At 36.3% G+C, this 18536-nt stretch overlaps 2 protein-coding genes across 16 annotated transcripts in view; one reads left to right on the top strand and one right to left on the bottom strand.

The window, feature by feature from the left end:
* Positions 1-18536, bottom strand: part of LOC145984030 (ELAV-like protein 1) — a 125137-nt gene that overhangs the window by 92224 nt on the left and 14377 nt on the right. Inside the window, exons 1-2 of one of the 15 annotated variants that reach the window (XM_083117353.1) lie at positions 16812-16965; positions 13957-14100 (exon numbers count right to left, since the gene is read on the bottom strand). The exons of 10 other annotated variants lie outside the window; for them this stretch is intronic. In XM_083117353.1, coding sequence (XP_082973479.1) covers positions 13957-13989 — 33 coding nt within the window. In that variant the 5' untranslated portion in view covers positions 13990-14100; positions 16812-16965. 4 more of the 15 variants (XM_083117354.1, XM_083117359.1, XM_083117360.1 and 1 more) reach the window with 4 other exon arrangements.
* Positions 17505-18536, top strand: part of LOC145984028 (cytosolic carboxypeptidase 6) — a 1364216-nt gene continuing 1363184 nt past the window's right edge. Inside the window, exon 1 of the mRNA XM_083117345.1 lies at positions 17505-17543. The gene's annotated coding sequence lies outside the window, so the exon portion shown is untranslated. The remainder of the gene's footprint in view (positions 17544-18536) is intronic.

Below are 18536 nucleotides of genomic sequence, written 5' to 3'. Positions count from 1 at the left end.
GTCAAAGTAACGCTACAGTAATGCAATAAATTGTGATTACATAAACAAGTAATATTAAACACAAATATTAAGATGCAAGAAAGATTAAACTTAACTTCATTACACATACGAAATAAATAAAAGTATTTTCCTTCTTTCTGCAAATACTAATTTGCTCTTAAAAATAAATAAAGTGTAGTAAAACAAATAAATAAATGCGGACAGATCGAACCAAGCAACCAATTTTCGGCTAAGAAGAGGTTAGTGCGCATATATGATTGTGGTCCTGATGTTAGATTCAGCTACTTAAACTGAAGAGTAAAGTAGAATGCATAAGCGATGGAATCGATAAAGCATATTGTAACAGTCACAGTGACATTTCTCCAATCTTCTATTTCAACTCAAAGTTCCGCGTATTTTCTTTCTCCAAACGGGTCTCGTTCAATATGTGCGCTATTAAACTAAGTTTTGCAAACGATGCCATTTCAAGTACGAAACGTAATTTTTCACTTTCCCCTTTTAGTTCTATTGAATATTTCGACCTTACTAAGAAATTCTAACACACCTGGACCAAAGAACGGTTCAAGCACAATTGTCTTCAGTTTTCCTTTTACAATTTCTGAACGTACTTCTTATTTGTACTGATCTGTTCCATTCGCATGTGGACCACAATCCAAAACTTGGTTTCGTTTGTAACACGAATGCACCGTGTGCCACAATACGTGACGTAGAGTTCAGCATCTCTTTCTCTTCCGTAGCTTTATCTTTTACATTTCCCTCTATCGGAAATACACTGTTTTGACTGCATGTCACACAACTAATTCTGAAGGCCGTACAGTTATTTTATTGCGCACTGAAAACCACTTTCTTTTTAAATAAGTGAATTGTGATCCCAGTCCTAAAATATCAACAAGAATGCATTTACTGGCATTTCCTAAGAATTTGACATCACTGCTCACTCTTCGTCGACAGGCGAATTATCAAAACATCAAACACCATGACGTCAACTACACACATAGCGCACATCGATGCACAACGATCGACGAAAAATCTCCCCTACACTGTAAAAGCCTACCTAGAACGTCTCTTGAGGTGTTCTGGCCTTAGCGGACCAGTCAAGTTTTCCCGCTGTAGCACCGGGATGACGCGAGCACCGCGGGACTTTGCTGAGATAACGCACTGCAGTCACGACTCACAAAGTGCTAGTTGTTGGAGCAGTTGTTCTCCCTGCCCGCCTCGGTAAGACAGTCGAGGCATGCACCCCTTCACTTCCGTCGCCCTGCTGCAACTAAGCCCGGGAGCATCGCGCGGTAGAGCTACACCCTGGTTTCCCCCACCAATTATCTTCCCCTCTCTTCTGCCCGCTCCAAGTCCTCACACCAGCGCTTTCGTGTGGCTCGTGCCGTCGCGCTGACTGCTGTGCGTCTAGGCTACCAGTAGGTCCGCCCCGGCTCGCCAGCCAGCCAGTCAACCCGCCCGCACTTTTTCATAGTTCGGAACGGCTTGGTTTCGTTAGTTCCATTCGTATCGGTTTGGTGCAATGCCCAGATCACTCGTCCTTTTCCTCTCAAACCACTGTGTTGCTAAGCAAGCACGTTACCTCATTCAGCTGCTCTTCCGTCCTATATAGAAACGTATACTACCAGATACGTTCATCGTACGTAAAATTGATCTGCAGTTTGCAAACTCGAACTCCGTCTCCCTACATGGAGATATACCTCATTAAACCTTTGTTTATGCACATACAGATTTCCTATTTTACGTTGCATTTCTACTCCTCTAGGTTAATCGAGACACTGCGGATAATGATGACATTATAACTATGCGGAATTCATTGGATTACAACGCATGAGTGGTCTCCCCGATGACATAGTGGCAACGTCGTCGCCTTGCAATCAAAGAGCTCCGGGTTCGATACCCGGTGGATGCACATTTGGAACATCGCACAGTAGTTCGGATCCCACTTTCAACTGTAGGTCCAGCCCCGATTAGCCTATTTGTGCATAAAGTAAACTTAAAACAACAATTCAAACAAACAACTAATGAGTCCTTTGATCATAGCGTTATGTGTACGTGCTGCGAGATTAATTTAGCACTTTTTATGTTACTACAGTCTGACCCTGGTCACAATAAAAGTGACAATTGCATTATTCACGTGCTGGACTCTTGATTCTCAGCTTCGCGTTCAGGTGTGATTATGTGCATTTCTTTGTGACTGTCCCTTCATCAATTTAATATAATCCTCATTAATCCTCATCGTCGCAACTAGTCTAAAGACGTAAGCTAATTAAAAAAATACAAATACACGTAGTACACCAGATCAAGTTTAAACATCTGCAAATTACAGCAACATATTGATCTAAATACGAAAAACAAGTTGGCGATATGAAGCAAAACAACAATATTTTCGCAAGGGATTTCTACAAAAATTCTAACCCTGAACCAGAATGTAGTTACTGATTCACTACAGTTTTGTCTCCTGTATTAAATTTTAGAGCGATTATAATTATCAATTACATCATATATACCTACTTTCGATTGACCACCATTACGTTATATTAACAGAAAATATACTATAAAAGGAAAAAGGCCGTTAATGTAATTTATTACATGCGTATTTCCCACCAAAGCGTAACATATTTTATCTCATTGCGCATACAATCAAAGTTATAAAAATGTTACTAAAAACACTGCTAAAGGCAGCTACAAAATAATCCACAATTCATTACTTTTCAACGCGGTTATTCCATGATTTTACTGATTTGTTATTTGTTTTATGTTGGGATTCCATTGAAAGTTGTTCGGTGTGATTGTAATTGAAGTTAAAACATTTCAACAGCACCATTACACTTATCAATTTAAAGCATCATTATTCTTTTTACTGGTTCCACACTGTACATTGATTTCATTACACAACCACAAAGACTACGGGAATATATGATACAAAGACAAAGTCGAGCATATCAAGCTGGTAACCTTTATAAACTGAATTGCAGAATTCGCGTCTTAAAGTGCAAAGAAACTCAGCCAGAAAATATTCGAAATATAAGTGAACGAATACACTGCACACCAGGGTTCTTTCTGTTGTCTGTCCATGTAAACCATTTTATGGTTTCTGTAGCAATTTTTAGTAACAGCCAAACAAATATACATGCTCTTTTAAAAGTTAGTAAATGAACTTCACATTATTCATTATAAAGAGCTCTGCATATTTTCAGTAAAGAATCGATCGTTGATATTCTATGCAAAATCCAATTAATATTTGTCTAATTAACAATAAATTTTACCTGGGATGGAATATAAAAGTACTCTCTACAATTCATCATTAACCTCACATTAAATCAAATATGCCCTATAGCGTCAATATTTCCCAAAGACAGAAAAGTAAAGTAGCGAGACCTTTAAAATTTCAAATCTTGATAGATGGGAAATTAAAATTTTAAATATACAGAATGACAAATCCATGGGAGAGTTTTCAATAATGATAAGTCAGTGAACACTATCAAAACTGATAGATTGATGGCATTATCATATTTATTTGTATTTTACTCTTACTGATACATGATTGCCACCCAATTTATTAGGTCACGAAAAATTATACGTATAAAATTAAAACTCATATGTGCCTCACAAACAAGATGCTTGATATTGTGTAAATCTGTACATATTCATCTGTATGATCTTGATCAACACTACACCCAGTGACTTTATATCGATGTACACGAATCTTTGCATCAAGGAACCTGGGAAGAATTCAACACCTACGAGAATCGAACGCTAGTTGCCTGCTTGACAGCAATTCATTTAATTGTTTCATTGTAAGCATGCTTTTCAATCCGATGATTACTTGTGTTACAAAATGTTACAACTTATATATATATATATATATACACACATATATTTTACAGTAATAGAAACAATATATTTCCATTCGCTTGATGAAAACACTTCTCCCGTGATTGAAGCTTGAAACCATGGATTCATATCTTGCTGTAGTAATCCCTAAAAATTGTTTAAAAATACAAATCAATAACGTGTTACCTCTCACCCTATTTTGTGCTTTCAGAAAACAAAGGCCTCAAAGCATCCTTTTAATATTTACGTAAACACAGTTGGAGTGAATGTCCATTGATGGGTATACGCGCGTGACAGAGGGAGAGGCTTTATTTTTACTTGCAACAAATTTCATTCATTTAACTGAAGTTAATCTGCATGACAAGTTTCCGAAGGAGAGCATTGCACCATACACCGAAGGTGCAAAGAGGGTGTGGTGGTAGAATCAAACATGTCCTCGATCTCGGACACAGTGGTGGTGATATGATCAGCATCACGCTCCTGACTCCTCCAGTCCTGTAGGGATGCCACCAAGTACCCGTAAATTGAGGCTGGGTGATACTGAAGAGCCGCTTGAAGCAGGGACATTATCGGAAAAATATCGAACTGGTGTCTCGCGTGGCAGTCAAACGCACCAGTTGACCACCTCGGTTCACTGGAAGTGAATATTCCTTTGCGACGAACAGAAACAGAAATATTTGTTTTTCTGGAAAAAAAAAGTGGTCTACGCCTCACATGTTTATTTTCATATGGCATTAATAAATTGCAATGCAGCGAAGTCTACTAAATGAATTTAGGAAGAAATGTAGCATTCAAAATGCATGTAGCATAGTTTACTCTGCTGTTTATAAGGGGCGACACTTTTTTCTGAAGACATCCAAATGTCAAACTTACTTCCATGTAGTATACCCCGGTAACTGCAGTCTTGCAGGCAAACGAGTCTGTGGCGTCTGGACCTACGGTCAGTACAATCCTCTGTAGGATTGTGTGTTGTTCTGTGTTTTGACAGTATGTGAGCTGAGCCTCAGCTTTTAACCTGGGTAAGGAGATCTTAATCTTCAGAGACATGTTTTGATTTTAGTAATGACAAGGGGAAGGGTCCCGCGTAGTGTGACGGGGGGCAAATAGCCTAAGTGCTGACGCACCCAATTTTTTTTCAATTGGATCAATCAATCTACTGTTTATATTTTCGTTGTAGGTCAATTAGTGTCCAGATTTGATTACACGATTAGGAAAACTACAAGAACTACAATAGTTGTACAAAATCAAGTCTTGGGTACATGTTCTATATATTTTCGATATTTAGATTTACAAAATGCTATTCAAGCCCCAGCTTTCATTTGGCATCGAGCAATTTTATCGTATTTGCCTCTGGGCACTAATGTTAAACTCAGCACAAGCTCGGCCCACTGTACAACATAAATGTATCAATAAATGTACTTTGGTAACAAATAAAATACGCTATGAAGTGCTGCAATGGGTTTCTGTGGGGAGATGTGGTCTGGATAGAATTATATTGTCAAGATCAAGGATAAACGAAAATGTATCAACTTTTATGAGAACACGTTACACGACCAGCTATTTTCAAACATGTGTTCACGTGCGATATCGGAATTTTGAACAGTTTGCCGAAAACCTACTTCGGAATGTTTCTTATTACATAAACAATCTTTGATATTTGACTAATAACGGCTGAGTGGAAGAACATTATTGAGTCTTAATTCCGTCATTAAAAAATACTGAAATAATTAATTAAAAGTAGCTGTCCAGGTTAAAATCTGCATGCCATTAACTAACGTGGATACAAACTTTTGCATTGCTACCATCCGTAGTTGTGTACACTCACTTCACTTAGTACTCCTACTGTTTGTTTCTTTATGCAGTATATTTGCAGAAGATACAATTCAATCTACAAGTGAATGAAAATACGCTGTATGAAACACACCTTGCTACTAACTTCGTCGAACCTGTACGAGCCAAGTAGCATTTACGAAACCTCGGAATACATGTGCATATGCCTATACCATAATATATAATGAACAGCATTTAAAGAATAATGATATGGGCTAATTAACGTCGTGTATTTTCTTTTAATGTTAAACAAGACAGGTCTAATCAATGAAGACTGTAATTGAACAAAATAGCGCATGCACGTTATATTGACGATTCAAACCTGGAACCCTTAGGTTTACAGAGTGCTACGCTTTCCAATTAATCACAGTTACCACTGGACTCGTTGGTCAAGTTGTGAATCAGCTCGGTCGTCAATATTTTGAGAAATTAAGTCACTCGTGGCACACATTTATCCACTCTGTCTATCCGGGATAATAAAGTGATTCAGTATCGCTTTACTGTCACTTGGTGTTCATCGCGACGATGAGGATGAATGATGATAAAATTACTGATGGGACTCCCAATGATACTCCTATGGCTGGAGCCCCGAGCCTTCGGTCGCCATATCGTAAGACGACCACTCAGGCGTCTATCACCCTTGTTTGCAAATAAACTAACTTTTAAGAAGTGTGTTACAAGACTTGTAATCAAGAAGTATTGGGTCCGATCCTCGGTGGAGGCACATTTCAGTGTTCGGATCCCACTTCACACTGTAGGTTCAGTCCCGATTAGTCTATCTGAGCACAAAGTGGATAAATCCTTTATCTAGAAGGCTAGGAATTACGCAACACAAATGCAACACTACATAATGTAGATGTCAAAATACACAAGACCTCCTCCTGATAGTTTCATAAATCTGATGGGAATGAATAAGTGCTTCTACGAGTTGCAAGTTTCATAATCATATGTTAATTATACACGGGAACCAAGTTCTTTAAACTTACAATAATGTTCTTTCCTGCATTTAGCAAGGTAAAGACGTGTTACTTCCGTGTATCGAGTAGGTTGCATTTTACCATGGCAAAGGTTTACCTGTGAGAGTACGTGCTGTGTTCTTTCCTGCACACAGTTCGTTAGATCAGCATTCCTGATAAGATTAGGGTGTTGCCAGCTGGCTATGACGCCTGTTCCCTCACCCGATTTCCTGCTTGCAGAAAACAAAGGCCTCAAAACACCCTTTTAATATTTAAGTAGAACAATCGCACAGCTACGTTAGCGGTCAATGTCCATGGATGGGTATACGCGCATGACCGAGGAAGGGGCTCCCCCCCCCCGTTATGACAAGTTACCGAAGAATACCTTATTAAATTACAATTACATTCTAAAGCTACGAAGTACATTTTTATATAACTTAAGTTGAAGTTAACTACTATATACAAAGCGTAACTGAATGAGAAAGGTCACGACCGTTATAAAATTATGTTTATATCACAAAATGAGCTTCGTTTCAATTACAAGACTGCATTTAACGTAATATCGGAGCCCGTCCTAGGGAGGGGAAACTAGGGCACTCGTGGGGCCCCTCGTCAGAAAAAAATAATCGGTTTTGTACCTTTTATTATAAGTTTATAGGACGCTGTTGCTTCCAATTAAGCTACTAATTTAATTTTTCCGGACTTCATGGATTGTTTTGACACTTAAGAATAACCAAAATTAATGAAACCATATTCTAAACATTTCCGGTGGAGGCACGTAGTGGTTCGGATCCCACTTTAAACTGTAGGTCCAGTCCCGATTAGCCTTACGGAGCAAAAAATGGACTTAAAAACACCAACTCAATCAATCACATTCTAAACAAAGTATTACAAATGTTCAAATATTGTTTTACCAATGTACAAGTGTTCAAATATTTTTAAATATAATTAATATGCACTATTTGTTTATGTATAGAATGAAATCATTGTGAAAATGTCACTTTATATGAAACAATGCGAATTCACTACAGTGTAGAAATTCAATGAAAAGTAAACAAAAGAGAATTATGATAGAGAATGGTATGATTAAAATTCCCATTTTGATAAGTAAAATAATAGTTTGACATTAAATGCAGATAGTTTTGTAATTAACTACAACGGACGAGGTATCAGTGGCATATCAGACATGAAAAGAAATCATTTATAAACTTGTATTAGCTTCCAATAATTCTTGGTTTTAATCTTCAAGGTGTTCTGCTCATTACTCTTACGTAATAATGTGAAATATAAAAATTATAATAATTGTAATAATGTTTTATTTTAATTACATAGGACACCTGTACTACAAACTAAAGAAAAATCTGATTTTTTCAGTCCTCTGAAAAATATTTATTATTGTATATCCCTAGCCCCGCACCCACCTAGAGTGCGTAATATGTAGTATGTGGTGCCGATTTTAACTTGAACTCAACTTACTGATGTTTTGTGATAAGAAGGAAACAATTAACAGACATTTTGTAGAGTTGCAGTATAAAATACGATTTTTAGGTGTTATTTGGCAGCCTTAGTGTTTTTCATATGTCGCTTCTTTGAATCTTTAGGCCAATCGCAGCAATGAAGATGAACAACTAATAAATTAAATTAATGAAGGAACACTCGCAAAGAATATTAATGGCCATGTTGGCACTCGAACCCGAAACTTTCAATGGTGAGACCGTGAGTCAACCACTCAACGGGCTGGACCATCGAGGTGCCTTGTTCAGTAACTGGGTTCTTTTTTTTTTTTTTGGTGTAATGGTTCCAGCAGGGGTCCGTAGTTATGCAGTGCGACCTTGCGATGCTAAACTTTGAGAGAGGTAGAAAGCGGTGCAAGTAAACTAAATTACGAAAGCAGCACTGGTTCAAATTCTTTCACGATCTGTCCATCCTAGACGAGCTTTTGCTCTGACGCACATCAATAGACTCGTGACGTCAACAATAACTGTTGGCACGAGTTCCTTGCAAGAATTTGGAAACAGAATAACCTTCCGGTTGCTGTACATAAAAGAACCCGCAGTTCCTTTGTTCCAACAGGGTGACTTAAGTTACTATGTTAAATTTTATGAACCTACTGCAAAAGTTTGACGAATGGTTTTTATAGTGTACACTTGAAATTTGGTCAACAATTGTATAAGTAGGGTATTCAGAATCATAGAAATTCGTATTCGCGCTGAGGAAGTCTTAAAATGAAGAGATTTTGTGTAGATACCAAAGGTTACAGCCAAATTTATTAAATAACTGGCTGGTATTCAGTAGTACCAGTGTTCAATTCATATCAGGAAATGAACAAGATAATTAAATTTTTATTAGCAGTTATGTATCGAAGACTGCAAAAAAAAAAAAAAAGTAAAAAATTATGAGGGATGAGGTGGATGACATCTCTTCTCAAAAATGCATTGTCGGGGTCCAACATTGTGGTTGTTGACAACTTGGAAGATGACGTCATACGTAGATCGAATGGAATTCGAATATAGACACACGCCTTTGATTTCAAAGATCATTTAAGAACCTTGTGTGTCTGTCTGCACACACACACACTACTTTATGTCCACCCCTATTAACACAAGTTTTCAGTTATGCAAAACAAAGTAGTGAAAATGGAAAGAATAAGGTGGTAGGAAATTCATATTCCATTTTTTAAAAACAAAATTGGTTTCAATCAATTCTACACTGGGGGGGGGGGGTCTCGGGTAGTTTCATTGCTTATAATCAACAACTGCTTTAGAGTCTGTTATATGACATTTTTGGGTTTCTGCAGCTTACACACTGAACGCCCACTGTACAGGCAAAAACAATGTTTTTAATCTATTGATTGCTTGAATATTTGTTATAATTTAATCTTACAGTGCAATACGGTAATTTTGTACTACAGAGGCCTATTGCTTTAATTAATAGGCTACAATGGTGCTTTTGATTTTATGGCAGCGACATTCAGACATGTTATACAATATTAAACGTTTTTCTTGCGTAGCATTCAAAGTTGTAAGATTGTTAAGTTTGTCTTACTAAACTTGGTGAAAGTTTTGTATCTATCATTTCATAGGAATGAACCCTACCGTGACAGTTGACTCGCAAGTAAGATCCTTGCTTCTTGATTTCCGTGGCGGAGTGGTTAGAGTAGCATGTTTCGAATCCAGGGTTCCAGAGTTCGAATTATCTGTAAGACATGATTTTTTCTTCCTGTATCTATTTCATCAATTCACCGTTTACCTTCATCAAAATTAAATTAGATGAATAAAGAAGCTAAAAAATGATAGACGAAGTAGATAAGCGATGTACAATAACCAAGGAACTCAAATTAAGTGAAATTCTTGACACCGTAAAACGAAGAAATTCATCCACTCAATTCGAACAAACAAACTTCTAATTATATTCATATATACAATGCTACTATTTACCACTGCTACCATTCGTATGTGCAAATTGTGGTCAAATTTTTAATAAGAAAATTGTTGTTACCCATGGATACCAGTTTGTCAGTCCATAATTTGTGGGAAAATAATAGGCTGGATTTGTATTTTAAAATTAAGCTTATTTGATGGGCTCATTTATTGGTGCTCAGTAAATGCTCTTCACATTTTGCATTGCTCTTTTTTCCAATGAGAATTTTCAAATTCGATACATCAGATATTTTATTCTGCTTGAATGGGAGACTTGAGCACAAATATGTATGAATTATTTTTAGAATTCCAAATAACTTGATGCCAGATTAGAGACAAACTCGATAAAGGACTGCTACAAATTCCCAAAAAATAATTCGAAAGGATTTACTAAATTTAAATTTTATCGGCAAACTATTATTTCTTCATCTACTGTATAAATTGCCGTATTTCTGCCGGCGTGAGTGACGCGACGATAAAGAATATATTTTGAAAATAACCATGAAATAAGATTCAATAGCAAATCGTTGCTGCCCTTGATTCCAAAACAAGATCCGTAGTTTCGAGAGATTAAGTGTACTTCCCCTATATTATCATTACAGTCAATATCAGAAATAAATATTATCCAAATATGTAATTGTTCTTATTTTGTTAATAACGACTACATTATTGTCTCAATAAAATATCTCCAGTTCAGATAATACGCACGCAGAGAGAGACTAAATATGCAGTGCGCTCATTCAGGTTGTCTTGTTACTTACATGTGCAATTGGTAATAGAATGTGACAGTATGATTTCATCCTTCGGCTGCATGTTCTTCTTTTATCAATTAAGATGCAAAAGTAAGCCAATGCATTGCTTTTAAATTGCCACTGGTTCTAATGCTTCTGTTCATAGCTCGCTTACTTTAACTAAGAAACTACATATTCACATCACTTTCCTATTTCTTTAGGAAATCGTAACGATAATAATTAATTGTGAATTTATGGAATTGATGTTCTTCATCAAACACAATGAACAGTTCGTGCATAAACAGGATTTGAACCACTAAGACGTCGGACTTCGGAGCGCGCTATGTAGCTTTTGGATATTTTACAACAGCTGACAAAAAATATTGGAGTAAAAGTAAGTAGTGACTGATGTTAAAAACTTGCAGAATTGATGTAGTGAAAATGATTTCACATACGCATGGCACCTGATTGCGGCTACCCATTCATTCTTCGATTTCCATCTCAAATTCAATTCTGTGAACTGTTGAATTAGTAGTGATTAATATATTATTCACCGACGCTAATCAGATCACTTAAAATTTTAGTTTGGTTCTAAATGCTTCCTCCTGTTTCCTCTACCTATATTCTAATATTGAAGTTGTAACCATTTTTCAATAAACTTCGGCATGAGAACACAACATAAACCAACTATAAGTGTATAAATAAAAAAAATATAATTACCAAATTATATCGTTATGCACTTACATTTAAAGCTCTCTAAAAGGGTAATCCCTTAATACAATTGAGTGGATGTTAAGAGGCAGGGGCGGTTTAAAAGCCGGGCGACCGCCCGGGGCGCCGCCCTAGGGGGCGTCAAACAGGAGTGTCCTCCTTGAGTAAAGAGAAAACCTTAATTTTGATTTATAAGCGTGGCTATTTGTTTCAAAAAGAGTTGTTACAAACCAGATAACACGAGATGGAAAGAAAAGAGTTTCGGAAAAGAAACATGGATGGCAGCGCAAAGTGAAATAATATAAATAAATTTTGGAGGATAAGTATCGATTTAGTGAAAGTAGAAATATGACAAAAAAATGTCCAAATGATGGAAACAATGTGTGAAAAATAAATAATAGGTGGAAAGGAAAATATAAGTGGTTTTCATCATTCAACAAGTTAAAGCGTATAGTCAATTGTTAGGCACGCATAAAGAAGTACTCAAGGAAGTAGACATTTAGAGACTCCAGAAGCACAGCTCAATATAGACTGTTTTCATTGCTACCATCCTTCCATAGAAAAAAAATGAATTTATTGCCTCTTAACAACACATACGTACAATTCAAAATCATGTAGCAATTTTATTTAAGCCAAGAGATTACTGTTATTTTTGTATCATTAAGCAAGTAATAAATAAATGCATACCCACAATAAACATATTCTTTAACACTAATATATTAAGTATTTAATAATAGGGCTATTATTTTTTTTTAAATTTTAAACAGTAAATAGGCAACATGGTAAAGGTTTTATTTGGGGTGGAAAGTTAACGGGACCAGGGTGGAATATAGGGGGACGCCAAAAATCCAACTCGCCCCGGTGAAAATTTTATCTTGAGCTGCCTATGTTAAGAGGAGTGAAATATGCTTGAAATACAGGGTTCAGTACCCAACTGTCCGTCGTGACATACTAAACTCTTCTAAAGTGATGATGAGTAAGCAATTAAGGTTGGATAATATTTCTCCATTTTCTGAATTCATCGCCCAGTATTTTCTCAGTTGTGCTGTACCAAGCTGGATGAAAAGGTAATGTTAAATATCCATCTTGAAATCTTGAACGCTTTTAATTGCACTTGACACCAGCAGTAGATAAGTCCCAAACAAATGTTCATATAAGAATTCAACTTGAAACAACAACAGACAAAATTTACTAATAAACAATAATGCTTACAACTTTACATGAAGTTTTCCAGTGTAAATATAACAATGTCACTAGCAGGTTAACTTCAAAATCACAGGTTAACATTATTGCAGCAAGCAGTTCTCTTCTTAACAAAACAAGCTTGCATTTTTAAACCTCTAAGACCTATTGTTTCCAGCGTGGTTTACTAAAGTTCACTTTATGCATAGATACTAATCGGGATTGCTCCTGCAAAAACATTATACTCCGCCGAGATTCGGATCCCGATTCGCTTGAACACGAGGCGATAACCTTGCCAACCAAGCTATTTTTCATGGATACTTTGTACTTCGTTGATTTATCAGTCCCATCTCTTTTATGCTCTGCTGATATTTAAAAATAAAACTTGCTTCACAAATACTTTGTATTTTACCGTTTTTGAGAAAAGAACTCTGGTCTTCGAAATATAAGGAAGAAAATAAGAATTTAAAATATTTAACATTTTCCAAGAATTTTTCTTTTTTATTTCATTTTTGCTTTTGTTACATTGCGCCGCTTATTTCTATGGTTAGATAAAGTAGGAGGATGAAATTGATGAGAAAGGGAACAAACGCCCACGTCTTGCTCGATTTCGCGTCTCACTGAACTAATCACCAAGGTCGGCCATTGCTAACTTAATATCAGGAATGGAAAAGTCAAGGTAATGCACTAGATGAAATTAATGAAACATCCAAACAGAATTCCGTAGGTTTAATGCTCTTTAAAGAGTTGACGTTTCTAAAAGCATTGTTGTTTAAGAGCATATGAATATGTGTTCGTATTTCTGCAACATTTGGCTAGTCACGAGGATAAGGATGAGTGATGATTTAATGAAATTAATGAAAGGACACTCACAAAGAACACCCATGCCGGACTTTGAACCCAGGAACTTCTGTGGCCAGATCGAAAGTCGACCATTTCACGCGTTCGGACACCGTGAAATAACATGATTCCAGTTTGGACACAAGAAGGGGATTTTCTGACAACTCTCAAAATTCAGTTAGTTGAATCATACGAATCTATGATGAATTGTGACTTGTCGCGCAGAAATAATTTACATAAGTTGTACAGTGGGATAACAATTACAATCTTGGGAAGGATCCATTTATCAGCTCACCACCATACAATGTAAAGACATGTTCAATTACAATAGAACACTATCATGGTGAATAACAAATATATATGATAAATCTATATGATATACAAAACAAAGACATTAGACAAATATGGAACTAAAGACATACGAAGAATCTAACACCTAAAGTTGGTACTTACAACAACAGGCAATATTTGGCTTCCAGGTCCCATCCACTCGTTTGAGGAAAACTTCAGATATAACACACAATATGCTCTTCAGCTCGATATCACTGACATGTTAAATTGTTCTGATTATTTGGTCAATTGTAAACATAGGAATAACTACGAAGAAAGCCACATAAAAATTGTGCTCGAGAAAAAACAAAAACGAATTGTTCAACTTTAAACGAAAACCATTTAGGGGTCAAAATAAAAATCTTCTAATATAAAGTCATTTTAACATATTTCAAATAAAATAAAGGACAAAGTTTATCACTTCCATTCGTAAACATGAAGGGAAGCGAAAATTTCTGAACTTTTTGTATGCGGACGTTACAAATATTGGAGGGAAACGCTGCCGAGAAATATCTCAATTTCTATGTGGTATATATGCTGTTATTACGTGGTTACATCTAATAAATCATAGTTTAATTTGTGCTTTAATTGAAAATATTAGAGTTTCAAAACTAGTTTTTCAACCTATACGCTGCTCGTAATAATAACTAATTGGAAATGTTACAATGTCTTGTAAAGATGTAATTCCATTAATACTAAAAAAATCACGAATATATTGTATATGATTCAGTTGGTGCGAATGACTAACATATTGATCTCAGCTAAATTTCAAATCAATATGATCTAATCACACACATTATCATTGCAGAATTACACATGCATGCCTGCTAAAATTATCGGCAATTATTCCGAAATTAACTCTTATGTCGAATAATATGTTCTATAAAAGTTGTCTTGAGCTTTACTTGATTGAAATAATATATGTCAGAAATATATATTAATAAACTGAATTCTAATAATGATTATAAAGCAATTTTTTGGGAGAAAGAAGCTATTGCAAGACGAGTACTCAAAAGCAAATTTTCGTAATATTTGTGTGAACGTTATAAAGTACATTCAAACCACACACGTGCTTCATGCACATTTTATGTTGCAGAGTTGCAATGCAGCAAAAACACGCTAGCCTCCCTACACAGCATATGATTTCCCTTTTATACTTTGCTCAGTCTCCCCCAGACGTTTTACAGCCATTTGCACATTGATTTATTAAAAACACGTTGCGTGGAGACAACAAGTCTAGGAAGAGCTGCAGATACTTTCCTTTGTGATCAGCTGAGCGCAGGTGAAAGCGCGAAGATGAGAATGATGATAAAAACTTGAATTAATTCCTATCTCCTGTCGCTTCAGCATTCATTGGAGATTAGAATATAATACTTAATGGGAATACTTAATTCCTGACAATTTTATTCTGCTAAAAATATCCTCCCGCTACCCAAAAATAAAAACGCGAAATTTTGTTCCATTTTAATGTCTAGGTAAGATTCGAGGGGACGTGTGGTGTAGGTCCTAAGCTAAACTGCGGAAGAGAATAACAGCTGTTAGCTCTTGCCGTAGGGCATTGCCAACGCCCCTCGGCGCGCTCTATTGTAAGCAAGCGGACACGCGATGCCTAACACGTGCTGAACCCCAACCGGTTTCAACGGTTGAATAAGGCACTGATAAAAATTGGTAAACCTTAAGTTTTTTACTGAGTTTGGAATTTAACACTGCATTAATTAATACGAAACATGTACAAGATGTGGCCAAAACCGTAAGTCCTAACATGTTGTGTTTTACCACTGCTGCTTATCGGTAACAAAACGTATTGATAAACCTTTCCAGTCTTTTACCATTTCTTATCGTAACCCCATACAAAAGTTAACTTTCATAAACATACATTCTTCCTGTTGAGTATTTTATGCTTGTCAACCCTGTTTGATTTTAGGATGATAGTGACTGTAAACTTTGGCGCATGCATCAGCATATCAATGTACGAATCTGAAAAATTCACTTTTGTATATTACATACGAAGTACTTCTTCCCCCCTTTCCTTTTTCAGTGCATGTTATGCCGCAACTTGCTTCGCAACCGCATTTCGCGACGCCATGTTGGAGAGAACGAGACCAATCGATAATCGCGTTTCAGGGTAAGGCTGCACGATACTGGCATTATCTGCACAATGTCGTTAGAGCCTTCAGCAAAATGCAGAAACTATTAACCTTGAGAACGGGCTCGAAATTAAAATCGAAACTTGATCAACAGAGTCCTTAAAGAAAATTGCTATCATGTAAACATAGAGGGTCATCGGTATGTAAATACCGATAGCAGACCTGCATACTTAAGTACCGAGCACAATGATTTGATCTTGTTACGTTAACTACAAAAAATATACAATATATTGTTTATTTCATATACAAATTTCGTTCAAGCACGGCTCTAGAATGATAGGAAATATACCATAAAACAAATTAGCAAAATTTGTAGCTTTTAGCTCACGTGCATTTTTTTCTTCTCCTTGAAGGAAAAGCACAATCATACGAGGATTTGGTAAACGGTGACAACTTACGACGGATCTAAACACTTCTTTCAAAAAACAGTATTACACAGTATCCTTAAAAATAAAATAAGAAAATTGACAAGACAAGAATTTGAGCCTATCGTGACCTTTTAGCACAATACTAATGAAATAAATATATTGTGCAGATGGCCACAAGACTGCGATATTTTATACAATTCTGAGCACTTAATTACGTGCAGCAATGCATTTCGGGAATTGAAATTTCCAGCAGCTTTGTGAATCAAGCTGCAACATATGACGTTAAAGCTGCTCTCGATAATCATTGCAGATAAGAGCAAGCGTACAAATAACAATGCTTCCTAAAAATAAACAAAGTTACTAATTTGGTAAATATAATAGTACATAACGTGCTAAATAATATTTGAAATAAATTAATAAATCGAAAGGTAATTGAAAAGGGCAAAATCATTAAAACACCTACCAACTTGAAGAAAATGAGATGATGGTGGGCCAGTTAGAAAACGCAGAATCTAACCAGACCAAAACTGATCAAAACGGAATGAAAACAGCAACCAAATCTGCGATGAACTCCTACAAACGTAACACAACTTGCAGTCAGACAGTGCGGGAACTAAATGACAGTAATCATCCTGACGTACTACAGAAAATTGGACCGCGTCACACCACTACGTGCAGTAACACTACTCCGCACACGAAATGTCTGCATAGGAGAGGAAAACAAGTGCGCTGATGTGTCCCAAATACTGTAGACTGTAAACACGTATAATTTTGTTAGACTGGCTAACACGTAATAAATGTTCTCTTTAAAAACATTTGGATCTCTTTCGTTACAGCGCAGTGGACACTAACCTGCTCGCATCCAGCGTCATCTAGCAAAGCGGGTGGTTCAAAGACAGATCGATGTTTAAAAGGGTGGGGGTGCTTATTCGGCTTCGTAAATATTACATGAAGGTATTACATACATAGAGGAGTGTTGTCTTCCAACACAAATATTTTATTTACGACTCTTGAATTTAAAAAAAACTTTGCTTACAGTCATCGCTAACATTTTACCCCCGCGTAAAGTTTTCGCGAACGTGAAATCGATGCATCTGGCGTAGCAGCATTCCATGCTTCTGCAGTATTGACCGGGAGTAACAATAGCTGGCGCTGGTATCAGGATGTAAATAGATCATGGCTGACTTCGATACAGGTTTGTTTACCTTAGTTACATACGGTTGCTTACAATTTTCGTAGCTTTTAATAGTAATTGCACCGCCAATCGTGTGTGACTATTACATTACACTTATTTTAACTTGTAATTCGTCCTAAGATTTGATCCAGTATCTTGAAAGTTTTAAACGTTGTTTATCCTGTTCATGCAATCGTAACGTTCTCTATATTAATAAAGTTTACGAGTGCCAATACAAGATGCTTAAAGAAGTGACAGATCAAACAAATATGAAACGCGTTTAACGAAGATTTAATACGTAAAATAGTTTATAATAAAATATGTGAAACCAAGTCCTCTGCGTAACATGCTCTCTTGCAACAAATACTCATTTTGCGTTCAATCATGAATGAAAATTAAAAAGAAAAACCCAGTTGGATGTTGTCTAGCGTTCTTTATACAAAATCACAGAATTTTCCGCATTTCGTACAAAAAAATAACAAAATATAAAGAGGTACCAAAACAATAAATTAGAATATAACAACTAGTATGGTAGTCAACAAAATATTGCCTAGTGATAATTATTCAAATGCCATTATGAAGCTGCTCAAGCACTGTAAATAAATAGATACTTTTATATGCACCTAAACACATTAGGAATGAATGTTCTTTCACACCCCTGCACAGTAAACACGTTGGTACAATTTCTATGTTCTCCTTTCCATTTTCTCTCCGTGTGTTCTTTATTCCTTCTGTGTATCGATATTTCTGCTACTCCTCTTCCTTCCTACTCTTTCTCTCCCCCTCTCTTTCTGCCAGATTTTGTTCTAAAATTTCAATTTTTTTCGCTTCTCTACTTTATTCCTCTCTCTCTCTCTCTCTCTCTCTCGCCTCCTTCTCTTTATTTCTTTGACTTCTGAATTTCTCTCTCTCTCTCTCTCTCTCTCTCTCGCTTCTCTGGTTTCTCTGTCGTTTCTATATCTCTCATCTCAATTTCTGGCTTCTCTATTCCTCTTTCTTTCTCCCTTTCGCTGT

Source organism: Lepisma saccharinum, chromosome 2, assembly GCF_977018435.1.
Source record: "Lepisma saccharinum chromosome 2, izLepSacc3.1, whole genome shotgun sequence".
Taxonomy (NCBI): Eukaryota; Metazoa; Arthropoda; class Insecta; order Zygentoma; family Lepismatidae; genus Lepisma; species Lepisma saccharinum.
The sequence above is the reverse complement of the archived record's forward strand: the minus strand, read 5'-3'. Positions and strand labels throughout refer to the sequence as shown.